We start from the raw sequence: 20,377 nt of genomic DNA, 5'->3' as shown, positions 1-20,377 counted from the left end.
ACAGGCCTCCCATTCCTCCTAGAAATATGAGATGTGTTATACATTCATGTGGGCAATGACTACAAATAGTATACCAGTTTAAGATATTAGAGCCATTGAAAGGAAGATCTTTTAAAAGATAACTATGTATTGCCTTACTTTTTTAAAAATTTGTCTTTAATTGGAGGATAATTGCTTTACAATATTGTATTGCTTTCTGTCATACATCACCATGAATCAGTCATAGATATACATATGTCCCCTCCCTCTTGAAACTCCCTCCCACTTCCCACCCCATCTCACCCCTAGGTTATCACAGAACACCAGATTTGAGCTCCCTGCATCATACAGTAAATTTCCACTGGTTATCTAATTTTGCATATAGTAATGTATATGTTTCAATGCTACTCTCTCAATTCATTCCACTCTCTCCTTCCCCTCCTTGTCCACAAGTCTGTTCTCTATGCTTATGTCTCCACTGCTGCCCTGAAGATAGTTTCATCAGTACCATCTTTCTAGATTCCATATAAATGCATTAATATAAGATATCTGTCTTTCTCCTTCTGACTTCAAACTTTAGCTTTTTTTTCTTTTTTTTTTAATTTACTTTATTGATTTACAATGTTGAATTAATTCCTACTGTACAGCAAACTGATTCATTCAAGTGTACATTCTTTTTCCTATTCTTTTCCGTAATGGTTTACCACAAGATATGGAATATCCCTGTGTTATACAGTAGGAACTTGTTGTTTATCCATTCTGTATATAATAGTTTACATCTGCTAACCCAAACTCCCAATCCATCCTTCCCCCACCCTCCTTCCACCTTGGCAAACACAACTCTCTTTGCCCATGAGTCTGTTTCATAGTTAAGTTCATCCGTGTCATATTTTAGATTACACATGTAAGTGATACTGTACAATATTTGCCTTTCTCTGTCTGACTTACTTCCCTTAGTATGATAATCCCTAGGTCCATCCACTTTGATGCAGATGCCATCATTCATTCTCTTTATGGCTGAGTAATGTTCCATTGTATACATGTACCACATCTTCTTTTTTTTTTTCCCCCTATGAGGCTATTTCTTTTTTTTTCTTTCTTTTTTTTTTTTTTTATTAGTTGGAGGCTAATGACTTCACAACATTTCAGTGGGTTTTGTCATACATTGATATGAATCAGCCATGGATTTACACGTATTCCCCATCCCGATCCCCCCTCCCACCTCCCTCTCCACCCGATTCCTCTGGGTCTTCCCAGTGCACCAGGCCTGAGCACTTGTCTCATGCATCCCACCTGGGCTAGTGATCTGTTTCACCATAGATAATATACATGCTGTTCTTTTGAAATATCCCACCCTCACCTTCTCCCACAGAGTTCAAAAGTCTGTTCTGTATTTCTGTGTCTCCTTTTCTGTTTTGCATATAGGGTTATCGTTACCATCTTTCTAAATTCCATATATATGTGTTAGTATGCTATAATGTTCTTTATCTTTCTGGCTTACTTCACTCTGTATAATGGGCTCCAGTTTCATCCATCTCATTAGGACTGATTCAAATGAATTCTTTTTAACGGCTGAGTAATATTCCATGGTGTATATGTACCACAGCTTCCTTATCCATTCATCTGCTGATGGGCATCTAGGTTGCTTCCATGTCCTGGCTATTATAAACAGTGCTGCAATGAACATTGGGGTGCATGTGTCTCTTTCAGATCTGGTTTCCTCAGTGTGTATGCCCAGAAGTGGGATTGCTGGGTCATATGGCAGTTCTATTTCCAGTTTTTTAAGAAATCTCCACACTGTTTTCCACAGCGGCTGTACTAGTTTGCATTCCCACCAACAGTGTAAGAGGGTTCCCTTTTCTCCACACCCTCGCCAGCATTTATTGCTTGTAGACTTTTGGATAGCAGCCATCCTGACTGGCATGTAATGGTACCTCATTGTGGTTTTGAAACCCTAAAGACTCTACCAGAAAATTACTAGAGCTAATCAATGAATATAGTAAAGTTGCAGGATATAAAATTAACACACAGAAATCCCTTGCATTCCTATATACTAACAATGAAAAAAGAGAAAGAGAAATTAAGGAAACAATACCATTCACCATTGCAACAAAAAGAATAAAATACTTAGGAGTATATCTACCTAAAGACACAAAACACCTATACATAGGAAACTATAAAACACTGATGAAAGAAATCAAAGAGGACACAAACAGAGGGGGAAACATACCGTGTTCATAGATTGGAAGAATCAATATTGTCAAAATGGCTATTCTACCCAAAGCAATCTATAGATTCAATGCAATCCCTATCAAGCTACCAGTGGTATTTTTCACAGAACTAGACCAAAGAATTTCACAATTTGTATGGAAATACAAAAAACCTCGAATAGCCAAAGTAATCTTGAGAAAGAAGAATGGAACTGGAGGAATCAACCTGCCTGACTTCAGACTCTACTACAAAGCCACAGTCATCAAGACAGTATGGTACTGGCACAAAGACAGAAATATAGATCAATGGAACAGAATAGAAAGCCCAGAGATAAATCCATGAACCTATGGACACCTTATCTTTGACAAAGGAGGCAAGGATATACAATGGAAAAAAGACAACCTCTTCAACAAGTGGTGCTGGGAAAACTGGTCAACTACTTGTAAAAGAATGAAACTAGAACACTTTCTAACACCATACACAAAAATAAACTCAAAATGGATTAAAGATCTAAATGTAAGACCAGAAACTATAAAACTCCTAGAGGAGAACATAGGCAAAACACTCTCCGACATAAATCACAGCAAGATCCTCTATGACCCACCTCCCAGAATAATGGAAATAAAAGCAAAACTAAACAAATGGGACCTAATGAAACTTAAAAGCTTTTGCACTACAAAGCAAACTATAAGTAAGGTGAAACGACAGCCCTCAGATTGGGAGAAAATAATAGCAAATGAAGAAACAGACAAAGGATTAATCTCAAAAATATACAAGCAACTCCTGCAGCTCAATTCCAGAAAAATAAATGACTCAATCAAAAAATGGGTCAAAGAACTAAACAGACATTTCTCCAAAGAAGACATACAGATGGCTAACAAATACATGAAAAGATGCTCAACAAACTTTAGCTTTAATTTGGGCACAAACCATTTGGAAGGAAAAGTAAGCAGTGAATGTTTCCCTTATAAGTTCAGCAATTTCTGAAAATAAAGCTCACAGACACATAACATAAACAAGAGGTCTTTTTACCAGTTTATGGCTCCCCAAATAAAGTCTAGGATAGTGGTCTTCATGGGAGAAGTTGCCAGGAGCCTCCTAATGACATTTACAGTCCATGTCCAATAAAGTAATTGGCCTCCAAAGGATGAGAAAGTAACTATGAAAGTTTGACTACCTAATCTTTATAGTCATTATATATCAATATATAAGCAGGAATGGAGTATATAAAAATTCACTCTCCTATAAACTTGAAAATAGATAGGCTCTGTGTGAATTGAAATTTTTCCCTTTATTTGGTGGGGGGGCTTCAAATCACATTCCAAGGTCCCACCCATCATAGTTTTACACAAGTGGACATCTGGCAGGAAAAAAATTAAGGTCCTACCTGAGAGAGTTGGGGGGGGGGGGGAAATCCATTTATAAATGTTATTTTAGAAGGAACTGTCTGATCCTGTTTACTTATTAACTTCATTAGAAGGCTAATGAATCTACTGCTGAGAAAATGAGAGGGAGCTCAGGGTGAGGCGAGGGATGGGCAGAATTTCACACCCCTTCTCCCAATGGTGAGGTTATTTATGATTGTGATAAAAGAGCACCACATTTGCAAGGAAGGGAAAACAACATAAAATAACAATCAACAGACACAATCCGTACAAAAGGATTGCATTGTCTCAGCCACTGGACAAAAATCAAGATTTATACATGTCAGGATGGAAGAAAAAAGACTAGGCCATAAGAAGAAACTGCTCTCCCATAATAAATAGGAAAATATTAAATCTGTAAACCAGATCTGTTTCTCCAGTGTTCACACTGCCCTATTCTCCAGCAAAGTTAAGACGTCTGAGATTTCAATATTCAGGGCAAACTCGTTTTTCATTCTGTTTTTTGGGGGAGTAAAGAGTTTAAAGCTTGGATGATGCTCCTTATGTTTAATGAATTTAAATTCAGTAGTTAGAACAGGTGTTCTGGCTAACACCTGCCCCCTGGCTACTATCTGTCCATGAACAGCACAACAGTTTTCCTTAAGGGGGATGGCTGTGCTCACAATGTCAGCTCATAAAAGGTACCTGTTGGCCATCATAAATCCTGTGTGTGTTCTTGTTTGACTTCCCAAGTTGACAGCATCTGTGGAACTGGAGTGGAAAGGGACTTGAGATCATTTCATCTAATATCTTTATTTATGAGGAAACAGAAGATGGCATGAATTGATTAATTAGTAGATGATTAATTAGCAACTGAGACAGGCCTAGAACCCAAGCTTCCTCAGAGCTCAGTGGCTCCCAGTCCTACCTGAAAATCAAAAACAATAATGGGGCCTTTAAAAGTATACATCCTGAGTAACCTCCAGCTTTACCAAACTGGAATCCCTTGGTTAGGGGCCAGGAATCTAGATTTTTAACACAGTCCACAAGTAATTCTGAGGATACACCAAATTTGAGAAACATGGATGACCCCAGAATGCCTTCCATATTAATTACATACGAGGTAAGAAAGTTCTTCATGAGGCTTACATCCCCCAGTAGTTGCAGGAAAAAGAAAATAACCAGCAGTGGATGAGTTAACTCAACGCTGTGTTGCTGCTGCTGCTGCTACTGCTAAGTCGCTTCAGTCATGTCCGACTCTGTGCGACCCCACAGACGGCAGCCCACCAGGCTCCGCCATCCCTGGGATTCTCCAGGCAAGAACACTGGAGTGGGTTGCCATTTCCTTCTCCAATGCATGAAAGTGAAAAGTGAAAGTGAAGTCGCTCAATCGTGTCCGACTCTTTGCAACCCCATGGACTGCAGCCTACCAGGCTCCTCCGTCCATGGGATTTTCCAGGCAAGAGTACTGGAGTGGGGTGCCACTGCCTTCTCCGCAACACTGTGTTAAGGGAACTTAAATCAGATCATGCTTTGCATCCTACAACCCAAATCAGTAGCAATAGCTGATGTAGAAAAACCAATAAATACATTAACCTTCCCCCTTGTGCCAAGCACAGATGAATATCTGAAGGAAAAAACATTCTCTCAAAAGAAATGTAACATTTCCAGACACCATATGCTTAGGATTCGAGGTATGTCCTGCACCCCAACCTCCTAAAAAATATCAGCACGACTGTCCTCTGGAGCTGGTAGAAGCTACTGGGCTAGGAGGATATGAGTCTACAAACAAACAATGATTATTACATAAAGGATTAACTAAATAGTAGGCATTTTTTGCATTTCATGCATTATCTCACTGAATCCTCACAAAGCTTCCATGAGATCTGTCTTACTGTCATCTTACGATATGGATAAGTAAACCTAGACATAGAGAAATGAAGACATTGCTTAAGGTGGTACAGTTAGCAAGCAGTAGATCTCAAATTTATAGCCAGGCAATTTGAAATCAGAACCTTTAGCCACTACACATACACTATCCCATCCGTGACCAGGTGTTTCTGAGAACTATGGGAACTACTAGTTCTCACCTGAGGCAGTCCTTCCTCTTAAAAGTTTCGTATCCTAATGGAGAAATTTAGTTTCATTGAAAGTGAAGAAGAACTAAAGAGCCTCTTGATGAAAGTTAAAGAGGAGAGTGAAAAAGTTGGCTTAAAATTCAACATTTAGAAAACTAAGATCATGGCATCTGGTCCCATCACTTCATGGCAAATAGATGGGGAAACAGTGGAAACAGTGGCTGACTTTATTTTAGGGGGTTCCAAAATCACTGCAGATGGTGATTGCAGCCATGAAATTAAAAGATGGTTACTCCTTGAAAGGAAAGTTATGACCAATCTAGACAGCATATTAAAAAGCAGAGACATTACTTTGCCAACAAAGGTCCATCTAGTCAAGACTATGGTTTTTCCAGTGGCCATGTATGGATGTGAGAGTTGGACCATAAAGAAAGCTGAGTGCCGAAGAACTGATGTTTTTGAACTGTGGTGTTGGAGAAACTCTTCAGAGTCCCTTGGACTGCAAGGAGATCCAACCAGTTCATCCTAAAGGAGATCAGTCCTGGGTGTTCATTGGAAGAACTGATGCTGAAGCTGAAACTCCAATACTTTGGCCACCTCATGCGAAGAGTTGATTCATTGGAAAAGACCCTGATGCTGGGAGGGATTAGGGGCAGGAGGAGAAGAGGACGACAGAGGATAAGATGGTTGGATGGCATCACTGATTCATTGGACATGGGTTTGGGTGGACTCCGGGAGTTGGTGATGGGCAGGGAGGCCTGGCATGCTGCGGTTCATGGCGTCGCAAAGAGTCAGACACGACTGAGCGACTGAACTGAACAACTGAACGGAGAAATAAGATGCTCTATATTAAACAGCAAAACAAAATATACAAACCACATTGATCATTCCTCTAATTCATTTCTAGAATTGCTTTACATCCTCATAGAGTGAGGTGTGATAATAATAAAAATATAAGTGCTTCTACACAGTGCTCATCACAGAATACAATGTGTTTTGCATATACCTATATATACTTGCATATGCCTGACGCTGTTTCCTGTATGCATTAATCTTATCTTTCAACCGAACTAAACATTCCTTGAGGATAGCAATCATGACATACTTATTCCACATCCCCCAGCAATGAGCACAGGGCTGCTTACATAATGAATGCTCAATTAATATCTGTTCAGTTGAATGCTTTGTGACCAATACAGGAGTTTTCACCAGATTCATTACCACTGAAAACAAACAGAAAAAGGCCCCAGTTCTAGAGGGAGGATTTCACAGCCTGTATCCACCCAGTCTTCAGGACCTCACATATAAACAGCCTACCAAATAGGATGGAAAGCTTTTAATTAACAGCCTAGCAAAAAAAATGTCATTCCACTCTGCAGTTTTGTTTCCATTAATTCACTCAGATTCAGCAGGAATTCCACTAAGGAATTAGGATGAACAGCTGTAGAGGGAGGGAAGTACATAAATAAATCATGAGTGTCATTAAAATTTGTAAACTAATAACTTCTGGGAAGTCTTGGTAATTATTATCAGGGTTTTCTTGGCAAACAAAAAAATTAATAAATCCAAAGGTCTCCACTTTCTATTAAAAAAAAACCAGCATCCCCTAGAAAGGTCACTGACAGAACAATTAGAGGAGGAAATAAATGGTCCAGACAACAGCTTGCAAGACAGATGAAAAGTCACAGGATTCCCCAGTGGCAGGGGGATAAGACAACTCAATACAAGGAGAGCAACAGGACAAGGCAAGGCTGGGGCTGGGCTTGGTTTGGGGCATTTGGAACATCAGTTCAATTCTTTCAGCTTTTACTTAGAGTAGCCCAAGTGCTGGCAGTGTAGATCCAGAAACAGAAAGGGCACTGGTCCTTGTTCTCAAGAGGCTCCCAGGCTGGGAACACAGCGTAAGGATGAGGCATTAGTGGGAAGCAGAGGAGAGGCACCCGGTCCAGGAAGGAAGGACAGGGAAGGTATCCAGGAGGATGTGCCCAGGAAGTGGGCTCATAAACACCCTAACCAGGAACCCCTTGATCTGAAGTCCCCTTGCTGTGTGGGCCCCGAGACCAAGCATATAGGAAGAAGGGCTGAGAATCCTTGTTGCTTTTCCAAGAGCATATTGATTCTCACACTGCCGGGCTGGGGGTGGATGAAATGGAGCAAGAGGGGAAGAGGAAACTGAGGGGAAGTAGCAATACCAGGGGACCATCCACGGCAAAGGATTCCCGGTTCCTCTTATGCCCAGAAAACTGAAAATTTGTTTAGCTCTGTGAGGACCCCTAATCCAATAGGAATTCCAGATGAAAGCTCATGTGGGGACCTCACACCCAATCAGAAGCTGGCCACTCACAGACCTTTGCCAGAGACTAGTGCTTGGGATGGACAGATGGAAGCTGGGGGATTGCATGCTAGCTCATCTACCTCCATAAAATGGGACCTTAAAAACAAATTTTTCGAGGAGAGGGCAATGTGTTTATCAATCCAAGTGTTAATGTTTAGGACATGGAGCACTGAGTCCAAGAAGCAATTTGCCAGTCTGAAACATAAATCCCCACCATGACTTACATTCAAAACTAAAGACTCAAAAACCTCAAGCAGTGGCTTAATCAGTCTTTTCATAGGGACCACTTCCAAAGAAAAGTGGCACCCTTGCTCCCAAATCAAGGACCAGGAACGCCACCAAGCTCAGCAGAGATGCACAGACCCATGTGTGCAGAGGGGCACGAAGAAGACACCAAAGCATGTGCCACGTGCCATTGTCATAGGAATAAGTGAGAATATGACCAGTCTCTGAATGTATGATGCCTGCACACCGTACAACAATGGTCTGTCCTCAGTCGACAAATGGAGGAGATGTGAAGACTCTCTAAACAGACTCACAAACTTGAGAGAACAAACTTGTGGTTGCCAAGGGGGAGAAAAAGGAGGGAGCAGAGTGATGCAGTGGGATTTCAGGTTAGCAGATGCAAACCATTATACATAGAATAAACAACAAGGTCATATGTATAGCACAGGGAATTATATTCAATATCCTTTGACAAACCATAATGAAAAAGTGTGAAAAAGGAGATATATCCATATACACACACATATACACATAAAACCAAATCACTTTGTTGTACATTAGAAATTAACACAATATTATAAATCAACTGTATTTCAATTAAAAAAAAAAGAAGAAGAAGAAGAGGGCTGTCTATCTAGTTCCAGGGTTTCCATTTAGGGGATGTGTGTGTTCATGGAAGGAGATCAGGAGCCAGGGAACACTCTTTTATTTTAACTGGAGGTTAATTACTTTACAATATTGTGGTGGTTTTTGCCATACATTGACATGAGTCAGCCATGGGTGTACGTGTGTTCCCCATCCTGACCCTCCCTCCCAACTCCATCCCCATCCCATGCCTCAGGGTCATCCCAGTGCACCAGCCCCGAGCACCTCGTCTCATGCATCGAACCTGGTCTGGCAATCTATTTCACATATGATAATATACACGTTTCAATGCTATTCTCTCAGATCATTCCACCCTCGTCTTTTCCCACAGAGTCCAAAAGACTGTTCTATACATCTGTGTCTTTTTTGCTCTCGCATATAGTGTCATCGTTACCATCTTTCTAAATTCCGTATATATGCGTTAATATACTGTATTGGTGTTTTTCTTCCTGACTTACTTCGCTCTGCATAATAGAGGAGTCAGGGAACACTCTTAAACTTAGACTTCTTATCCAAGAAACTCAGCCAAAATGTCTTCCTCTCCCTGAACTCACAACCTTATCTTTGAAATGATAAGATTCTGGGGTTCAAGGAGAATGTTTGCTATGATCTTTTCTCACCTCAAGTCTCTTTGACTCTAAGGTCAATAGCCATGATTATTTCAGAATTACCAAGAATCACAGTTCAAAGACCTAGAAGTTCTGGTGACGACGTTTCCGTTTCTGTGGACAGATTTCCACAGCCCTCGTTTCACTTTAGATGACCAGAGTTTTAATATGGGATCAGGTTAGCCTTTGACACTGCCCATATTCCAAGTACCATAACATTAAAATAATTTCTTTCCAAAACAGGTGAAATTTTTTACCTTTTGTTCTTTGATGAGACATGCATTTCTATGGTGAAAAAAGTTTCCCGCCCGCCCCCCTGCCCCCACATACCTCGCCCAATGAACTGATAATATCTGAAAAAGAGATTACTAGACCTCTACTGGGCACTATGGTATCCAACAGCCATATTTAACTATCAAACAAACTGTGGCTGCATTTTGTATGTAAAATTGAGATACGCCCTTAAGTATAAGATACACATTCAATTTCAAAGACTTGCTACAAAAATGTAATGCAAAATTGCCCATTAATAATTTTATTAATTGTCTATTGAAATGATAGTTCTATATAACTAGGTTAAAGAAAATTTATTAATAAAATTAATCTCCACTGTTTCTTTTCACATTATTGACTGCTGGGAAATTATGTGGCTCCTATATATTTCGAATCAGACAGTGCTGGACTACAGAGCATCCATCTCAATTACAGAAGGAATATTTTAGCCTAGAAGTTGAAATCCCAGCCCATCCACTCGAGGGCAATTTTCCCACTCTGGGAATTTCTCCCTCTTCCACTTCCCATATCATCCCCCAAATTATCTTATTCTGGAGGAATCCATGAATCCTCTCTTGCCCAGCATCAGCTCCAGCACACAGGGTGGATTCAGCACAGGCTCAGGTTTCAGTAGGATGCCCCTACTTCTTAGTTTCACAATCTGGGGCATGTTGTTTAACCTCTGCAATGCTCAATGTTCCCATCTGTAAATTGAGCCCAGTGATACCCGACTCTCCAGTTTCTCGCAAAAGATAGAACTAGACAGCTCAGGTAAAGGAACTCCTACAGAGAAGCAGCTCAAGTTGCAGATCGTACAATGAACAAACTCTCCGAGTACCTCCCATGCATAGGTGCTGCAGGGCAGGTATTTTTCAAGGCAGTTGACATAGTTCATTTCAATGAAATTTCAAAGCAACTTTATGTGGTAGGTATGGATATAACCTTCATGGCACAGATAAGGAAATAGAGGCACAGAGAGGGGAAGGAATGTGTTCAAGATAACTCAGTGGCTCAGTGGAGGAAAGTGGACTTGTAACCAGGCCATCAGTCCCAGAGCTTCACTTTTAATTACTTTATGAGGAGGAAGCTGACTGGACCTGAACCTCCTCATCTGGACTCATCTCTCCTCCTTGGGTCTGGCCTCTATAAAGTCTGATAGAGTCGGTCTCTAGTATCACTCTTGATGGATGGACAACCTCCAAGCTTGACACACTATGGACTGAAAACACCCTAAAAGCAAATCCCTGGGTCTTCTTAAATAAAAAGTCACTTCCCAGCCTCATTAATTCTAGAGGCTTGACATCCCATATGTAAAATGTCCTTTGACTAAAGGATGCCAACAGATGGTTGTGCTAAATGACCAATTTATGCACCCATTCTTGTGCTGGTGGAGAGAAAATATTTTGACCACCCCCAGTATAATGGCACTTAGGAGTTCCAGAAAGAGTGTCACCAAGGACACATGCTGCCGCTATGCTACAGACTGCTTTTAAACAGCCTTTTGTCTATTTAGAAGTAGATGGCTTCTGAATTATTAATTCAGTGAGACAAATAATTATGTCATACTGCAACCTGGCAGGGCACATCATCTTGTCATGACAGCTGCTGCTCCAGGCGCCTCTGCTGGAGAGAAAATTGAAGAAGAATCACCAAATTCAATTTCAACTTAGTTAAGCATGTTGGACCAAATCACAGAAATGAAAAGGTGTGTGTTTAATTTAGTTTCTTTTCTCTGCTCACTGTATTAGTAAAGAAGATCATAGCGCTCTAGGCTCTAACTCGAAAATACATCACTAACAGCAGAGAAACGAGGATAGGGGCACAGATCCTTAGGGTATGAGCAAGGATAACAATAAGAATTAAGAAGATACCCGGTGAGGGCCCAGGAAGTTGGAAAGTTTCCACAAAGTTTAGGGGCAGTCCCTTTCCTCTATTGCCCCCTCTGCAGGGGTTCCTAAGCTGGGCTTTATCAGACCTGTGAACCCTCTGGATAACACAAATACATACCCACATAATGCGTATCCATAGGGAATGCCTATAACATCTATCAGCCTGTTTCAAATCCCTGAAAGGTCACACTATATATACTCTGTTATCTACAGTCTATGCTGAGTAACCCCCTTTGGCTTGGCCCCTCCTGTGAACCTGATGAGTCCTCCCACCCATCTCCCTACCTAGTCCAGCACCCGGCTGCTCTCTCTTCCTCCTTCCTGGTCCCCTTATCTCCTACAGCCTCACCTTGCCTGGCCTTTGCCCTGTGCAAGGGAGATTTTTCCACTTTCCATTTGCCAAACTGTAGCTCACCCATCACTCCAACAGCCATTCAGAGAATCTTTCTTACAAAATAGCATCTCCAACTATGTAGAAACTGCTATTCCAATTCCCCCTCCTCAGTCAGCATGAGGAACAACATCATAAATCACTGTTCTCCCCTCCCTATCCCCCTGCCAACACCCCGGAAGGTCTGTGATAATTCCTAGACAGCACAGAATACAACCCTTTGCATGCACTTACAGTTTCCACCCCATGGATCCCTGCATTAGTGGATTCTTACAAACAAAACTACACAAATACACAGGGTTGCAATAATCATTAATTATTACAATTAACTGAGCACTCTCCACATGTAAGTAACTCCTAAATGTTTGCACATTTAATATTTCATTTAGTCCTTAAAATCCATCCATGAATTTATTCATCAAGCAAACATTTATTAAGTACCTCCTGTGTGCCAGATACTATTTGAGGTAATGAGGATACAGCACTGAAGCAAAATGGAAAAAAAAAATTCTATCTTTACAAGCTTAGATGTTATTGGGTGTAGGTCGAATATAAATAAATCAGTAAGTAAATATTTAGCAGCTAGAGGGTGACAGGTTCTAGGGAGGAAAATGCAGCCCAGTGATGAAATGCCAAGTCCTGAGACAAAGGCCTCACTGATGAGGTGAGCAGAGAGGAAGGAGCTCAGACCCAAGAAAAATCTGAGTGTAAGGGTCCTGAGGAAGACGCTGGCTTGTCTGGGGAACAGCACGGACAATGTGGCTGGAGCAAAAGTGGGATCTGTACTGTCTCCAATTTATATTCAGAGAAACTGAGATTTACGAGAGCAAAGTGGGTTAAATGGCAGTGCCCCTATCAAAATATGTCCTAACCCCCAGAACCCACAATGGAATTATCCTTGAAAGAGCATTTCTGCAGATGTAATTAAGCTAAGAATCTGAAAATGAGAGCATCCTGGATTATGGGGCCAGCCCCTAAGTCCAATGGCAAGTGTCCTTCTAAGGGAGAGAAGAGGAGAAGACAGAGAGCGGAATAATGCAGCCCTAGGAATGCTGACAAGACACCAGAAGCTGAAGGAAGTGAGGAAAGAGTCTCTCTAGAGCCTCCAGAGGAAGGGGACCCCAAAAACACCTTGATTTCAGACTTCTGGCCCCCAGACTGGAAGAGAACACATTTCTTCAGTTTGCAGCCACTAGTCTGTGGTTCTTGATTCCAGCATCCCCAAAAGCTGATCCAGAGAAGTTAGATAAAGTGCCCAAAGCCACAGAGCTCTTTGGGTGGACAAGCTAGATTTTGAATCCTAGCAATGGGACATCAGGGTGCCCTTAGGGCCACTCGGCTATCTGCTGTCCTTGACACACACTGGTAAATATACTGACTCTTATGCCTGTGGGACACACACTCTGTCACTTACTGGGCCTCCAGCATTAAGCATCTGGCCTTGGCTCCCTGGCTTTGCCTGGTTCACCCTTAGAACTACCAAACCTTTCCTGAAATATGATATGGGCTGCCAGGTATAGCTATCTCTCACTATAAGGACAGGATTTTCTGGCTTGTTTCATTATTTGCACCAAGCAGACAGCACTGGAGTCAGGCTTAAATGATCACCACAGCATCACTGTGATAGGGCCTGAGGGGATGGTTTCTGAGGTTCTCGTTCCCCAGGAGTCCTGTGTGAGTGGAAACAGGCATGCTTTCACCTACGAGAGGCAGCCTGGTTACTTACACCTCTGCCAGTTTCCACTGAGCAGCAAAATTGGGTTTTGGACATCCTGTGCAAATGGAGGCAGGCCCCGCCGATAGGAGCAATTAACCCCTGAATATTTAATAGAGGCTGTGACTGCTCCCCTCCCAGGAGAGGGGCCCTGGCTGGTCCTCTGCAAACAGGTCAGATAAAGCAGCAGCCAAGTTCCGAGACACTCATGCCCCAGAGCCCTCTGCTCCAAGACCCCAGAGACCCTCAGGACAGGCGCTGGGATGAAAGACACCACCAAGTGAACGGCCTTTTGTGACCATGTTCTCTCCAGTGTTTGCAAATGACAGAGTAAACAGGATGGACACACAGCCCTCTTGAGGCCCACGGATGTAATAAGCAGAGCATGAAGCACCGACTCAGAGAGGTTGATGAAACTCACTGGGGCCCTGCGTGACTGCCAGCAGCAAGGCTGGAATAGTGAACTTGCCTGTGAGGAGGTGTATGCAAGAGTGAATGCATGGTGTCTTCTGTCCAGAGAAATAGTCAGCTTCATGGCTTCGCTAAAGCCCTCTCTGACTTAATCCACTCACATCCTTCTCCCCATCCCAGCTTCCTGTCAGGGCTGATTTATTCAGCAGGTACAAAGACATAAAGCCTAGGGTTCACAAAAATGCTGTCATTTCTTTTAAAGTCAAAACCAAAGAATGAGTATGTTAGGCTGAAAACAAGTTTTAATATACAATATTAATATATTTGTCTTTACTCCAATGTAGTTGTAAAATATACTTTTAATATTATTTTATGAGGGGAGGAGTCCAGGGAGGCTAGGGACCACAAAAGTCATCACTCAGATCCAATTCTCATGTGTGTCTATGCCCAGAAGCACAGGCTTCTCAAGAGTCACAGCAAAGGACAACGAGAAACAGTCCTTAGGCTGAGACTCACGCCAAGGCTAGCATCCTTCCTGTATCAGGCTCCCTTATCCACAGTCTCCTCTTGCATCAGACATGCTCTGATCTCTCTATCTTTCATTCATGTTTGTCGAGCCAAAGGAGACACAGCATGAATACAGAAGCAACCACAATGCCAAGGAGAATGTGTGACAGGCCCCAAGCAAGATCAGTAGAGTGCTAAGGAATTCACAGATGGAGGCCATTATTGCCACTGGGGCATTAAAGTGGGCGTCCAGGAGGAGGAGGAGCATCTTCTGCTCCTTTCAAAACATGCTCTCCAGCTGCTCAACTGGCGCTTCTCACGTGAGCCCCACCAGAGAAGATAGTGAAGGACCTCCAATCCACTTACCTCCAAAGTGAGCTCTCCGTCACACTTCCCAGGTTGAAGTCATATAGCTTCGTCAGGATAAGTATAACCTGAAAGGGGGATGTGGAGGAGGGCACAGGAGAGGAATGAGAGGGGGGGGGAAAAAAGAGGAAGCCAACTTTAGTTTGTGCAACAATATTCACTGCATCTAAAATAACCCAGAGGAGGACTTAGAATTTATCCGTTGAGTTGAGGGGTATTATAGGATCAAGCACGGGGGAAAAATTATTAATTTAATGCTACCTCATAACCGGTAGCATTTATTTTAATCCTGACAGTGCTTTGCACTTGAAATAAAACGTGGCAACAGGGATTAACTGGATATCTACAGTTGTGTCCCCACATCTGTCCTCCTCCAAGGTCAGGCACAGGCTGGCTAGTTCTGTTCACTCAGATGGCCACCCAGAGATCAGAGGATGGGCTTGCCTTTGATCTGGAGATGACTCTGACTTACAGACGTGGACCTAAAAGGGTAAGAAAGAACTGGGCCTGATTCTGTCTGTCTACAGAGGGGTTCAAAGAGATTTCATGTTCCCACCCCATCGCTAGCACCTCACAGCCATAAAATCTTGAACAACAGGCAAGCCCAGCCGCCAACACTCTGCAATGCTGTCTGTCTTCCTCTGTGTCCCATCCATGGAGTAAGCAGGTCATTAGACTCCGCTGGGCTCCAGGACCACTTTCCTGACTCCAATTGAAAGAAACCCAGAAGAAAGCTGCACATGACAAACAGCTGGACAGTCCGTAATAGGGTCAGCAGTTTTCTGAAGTGAACTTTCATTGGCTAGACTACTCTCAGGCCCTTTAAACTTTTACAGCTGAGGACTTGGATCTCAGTCATTTCCCTGCTGCCCCCTCATGCGCCTAGACAGTGGCTAAGGCACAATCCCATATCTACAAGGATGCTAAGTGCATGCACCTGAATCTATTTTAATCAAAACACAGGTGCCTAATATATAGCGCCTGCCTGCACACGTGATAATCCAGTTACACATAATTGTGTTTATCTAAATTTAATGCACAACTCATTTCACTTTTCTCAACTCCTTCCCATTCCACAATTTAACTTCCTCCAGTTCATTTGCACAGCAGCCATTAAACTCTTTCCAGGATAATGAATTTCTGCTACCAAGATGGGGCTTTTGCATGCTAGGTATCCATTTAAGATTAAAGAAAAATAATCAGCCATTATATTGAACATTTTTATGGCATTTAACCAACGACAAGGCACTCATTTTGAGATTTATTCTCATCCAGCACCCCATGGGGTCGGTCAGCACCATTTCCATCTCTTTTAGGTAAACTAAGAAAAAATTAGAGGCAAAGATACGACCCATTATAGGTCAAAGAGAGTCCCAGAAAAGCCTGACTTGGAAACTTCAACTTCTCTGCAAGGTCACGGCTGGAGGGTTCTTTAGGTCTCTTCCCAGATTTTGTCCTGTGATGAGGAGTCGTAGGTTGGCAACAGTCAAACCAAGAAGAACATCAAAGACATGACTATTTTAAGAACAGTAGAATCTACCAAACCACCTGACCTATTGGTACCAAAAATGCAAGTTCATGTGGCCAACACACAGTGGGGCCAAACATGCCAAAATATCAGAGTCTGGAGCAGAGAAAGGTTTATTGTAGCGCCCTGCAAGGAAACAAGTGGCTTATGCCCTAAAAACGCTGAACTCGCCAAAAGCTTTCAGCAAAGCCTAGCTTTTCTCGCAAAGGTGAAGGAGGGGTGTGGTTAGTTGTGGCAAACTTTCTGGTGTTAGATCCTTTGTTCTTGAGGTCAGGTCATGGTCATGGTCAGGTAACAATGTTCCTGTAAATTTCTACCAAACGAATGTTATTCCCTGTTCTGACAAGAAACGGTACAGCTTTTGCCCTCCGAGGTCCCGGCCCTGGCTAAGAGGAGGCAGATCTCAGTTAGCAACTCCCTCAGGGCTAGGTCCCCAGACCCTACCCAGCTTTCATTGCTGAGGGAGCCAGGCACCCATAACCCAACTGGTCCTCTGGCTCCTCAGGCAACCCCAAGGCGGGGGGGCAGGTTCTGTAGACTCCATCCAATGTGGACAGCTGCTGCCATTAGGTCACAGAGGTGTGGATGGGGTGAGAGGTTCATGGTCACCTCAAGGCTTGGGATAAGGCCAATGGGTGTCCCAAATGAGGGCTCTGGAGCCCGCAGGACATGGCTCCCAGGCTGTTCCCTGGGGCCCCCCAGCTTCCCTGCTGGCCGGCAACCAGAAGAGCTGTCGGGCACTAAAGGAGGAGGCTGGGTCCAACTCTTACCTCACCCTCCACCTAATGACCACCATTCCACCAGTAGTTGGCTGAATGACCCACTAACGGTCACTCATTGACAATTGGCCACTTGTGCGTGGGGCTCACTGTGGCGCCAACCAATGGCTGAGCAGAACCACTAAGAATCGCTCACCGACAGTTGCTTGCTTGGGGGAGGGGCCAACTGTGGTGCCAACCAATGGCTGAGCAGAACCACTAAGAGTCGCTCACCGACAGTTGCTTGCTTGGGGGAGGGGCCAACTGTGGTGCTGACCAATGGCTGAGCAGAACCTCCAACTACTACTCTAATCTCCCACAGGTCTTCTGGTAATTAGATAACTAACCGTTGCCTGGTAATGGGTCTTGAGGTAATGGCACCCAGCGGCAGCCTTGTGCTAAGGGCTGCACACACCCCCGCTCTATTACACTATTAGCACAGCACAAAAGCAAGGAGCATGTATCCTATGCAAAGTATTGCACTCCATGCCTTTCCCGTTTGCTTCCTCATTTGTTAAATTCAGGGGCTAACGGAGACAGGACTTGTCCAAACCTTCTCCAACCAAATGCCTATCAATGTGCCAATAATTCCTATTTGTTAAATTAATTCAAACGCATACACACCAGATTTCTCTTCCTTTTACTGCTTTCATTGACAAAATCATTCTTTCACAGTCACTAGGTAAAAACATGAGTGGCTACGTGTAGACCATCCCAAATTCTTGAGAAACTCAAAACTATGTTCTTCTAGAAACAGGTCAGAAGCCCTTTAGTGTCTGCCAGAGCAAGTCAGACTACTTCAGTGTCTTCTGATATCAAGCTTTCTGGGACACAAAACAATCTCCAGAAAGTGCAAAGTGCATAAAGGGAGAAAAAAGAGATGTTGAGGGTAAGAATCCTACTACTTAATAGAGGGTCTAGCAAACAATTGGATCTGAGAACCCTTCTAAGAGCTGTTCTCATTCTATCAGCAGTTTTACCCAGTGCTTAGACCACTCTCCTTGTCTCCCTCCATCTTCTCAGTCTTTATTATATTTCTTACATATCTAATTTCTTTCTGGTGTCTGCTTCTCAGAGGATCCAAATAAATACATCCTTCCACAACTCCATGAATTTTATTTCTGCCTTCATAACAGATCGTTTCAATTTTGCTCTTAATACACATATTTTTTTTGGTTAGAAGCCTTTACTGGATCCTCTGCCTAAGGATGAAATCCAGATTCCTTACCTGGTATGTAAGGCACCCCACAGTCTGACCCACATACTGTGTCCAGGCACTTTTCCATGGATCTCAAGAAACTGCCCTCTGCTTTAACAATCCAAGTTCCCAAGGTGCTGCAGATAAGGAAATCCATTCTCACGTCTCTGCTTTCCTTCTTTCCTGCTGTATTGTTGTGTCATTGCCTGTGAACAGTCCTTTCATTACTGCCTGAACCTGTCTACCTTTGTTCAAGAAACAGCTCAGGATCCATCTTCCTCAAGTAGCCTGAAGTCCTATTACATTTAAAATTGCATTACATAATTTGCCACAGAGTTAAACACTATCTAGATAGCTTCTGGATGTCACAGGATCTGCCTTCTCAGCTCGATTCTGAACACCATGAGGCAGGCTTCGCGTTTTCTACTTCTGTCTCCCAAGAGACAGGCTCAGTACATCAAAGGTTCCCAAAGATCATTATTTTTGAGTCAGTGAGGGACAATGGTGTCTTAGCAGTAAAGCATAGTCTTCAGAGGGGGATGGTGTCAATCCAGTCTATTATCCCTGTTTTACAGATGAGGAAACAGACAAAGAGAGACAAAGTGACTCAAGTTAAAGTTCCAACAATGTGTGGCCTTGGTCAAGGGCCAAGGGCACTGTTCAACCCACGTTATAAGCAAAGTTGGAGCCTAACTGTCACTGGGGAGCCTGCTAAATGAAGATTCCCTGATCCCATTCTCAGCAAGTCTGACTTGGTGAGTCTTGGGGAGGACCCAGAAATCTTCCTGTGGCTATTAGAGGACCAAGCTTTGAGAAAGACTCCATCATACCATGATTCCTCTCCCAAGTTCGGGCTGCAGTGACACTGCCTTCCAGTGTGGTGGATTCCTGATCTAGAAACGCATTCCTGCCTTTAAATTGAGCTGAATTTTACAAAGAAAACAGGTCATAGGAGATGCATGAGAAGGATGCTTCCCAACAAAATCACCCCAGCATTCCTCCAGAGGAAAGGTCCAAACACAGAGAATTAGGACTGGAAGCTTCCTTTCCCCTGGAGCCAGCATAGAAGGACAAGAATAAAGTTATGAAGAGATGATAATGTAACTTTAGCCCAAGATATCCTGTGCCTAGCAAAGAAAACAAAGATTAAAAGAAAGCCCGCCAAACCCGTGCTCTCTCACCAAAGCATTCCAAAAGCTCTGAGAAGGGAATTACCAGGGAAGAAAACTGAAAGCAGATGCAGAAAACCCACTAACAAGCCCCAGGCTACCTGGGAGAGGACTCAGATCAGAAAGAAGTGAGTGTGACCAAAGAATCACCAGTGGATAGATGAGGAAGGATGGAGGAGCTAGCCTGGGGTCCATAGCAAAGCTTGACATGACTCCTTTCCAGCAGATGTCCCTGGATGAGAGGTGCCAGTCCAATTCAAAGAAGAAAAAGCAGGGACCAAAGATTAACTGAACCATTACTATGTGCTAAATACTACACTGGGTGCTTCTCAATTCTCACAACAAACCGTTGAGACTGAGAAGACATAATTAGCACTCCATTTTACAGATGAGGAAAGTGAGTCCTAAGAATTAAGCAGTCTGCTCCCCAGTGTGCACAACTAGCAAGAGACGAAGCAAGCATTCCTACCCAGGGCTATGAGACTCTGCCATCCAAGCTTGTTCTGCTCTAATACGATGCATCCTCCATTTAGCAAATGTTTATGCTCCTTTTTGTGTGCAAGGCAGTGAGCAAGCCAACTGAGAGGAGAAAAACACATTCCTGCCCTCAAGGAGTTTATCACTCAATCATGAATCCCACAAATATTTACTGAGCTCCTCTTATGTGAATTAGAAAGACACCTGCTAAACTCTGGGAATCAGAGAAAGATCCAGAGCTCAAGGCCCAC

The 20,377-nt window shown here is 43.0% G+C and overlaps 1 protein-coding gene across 1 annotated transcript in view; it reads right to left on the bottom strand.

The window, feature by feature from the left end:
• The window catches only part of SORCS3 (sortilin related VPS10 domain containing receptor 3), a 545,070-nt gene that overhangs the window by 419,635 nt on the left and 105,058 nt on the right, over nucleotides 1–20,377 (bottom strand). The window contains exon 2 of the mRNA XM_061163158.1: nucleotides 14,997–15,064. Coding sequence (XP_061019141.1) covers nucleotides 14,997–15,064 — 68 coding nt within the window. The remainder of the gene's footprint in view (nucleotides 1–14,996; nucleotides 15,065–20,377) is intronic.

The sequence above is a fragment of the Dama dama genome, chromosome 15 (assembly GCF_033118175.1).
Source record: "Dama dama isolate Ldn47 chromosome 15, ASM3311817v1, whole genome shotgun sequence".
NCBI classification, from domain to species: Eukaryota; Metazoa; Chordata; class Mammalia; order Artiodactyla; family Cervidae; genus Dama; species Dama dama.
The sequence above is the reverse complement of the archived record's forward strand: the minus strand, read 5'-3'. Positions and strand labels throughout refer to the sequence as shown.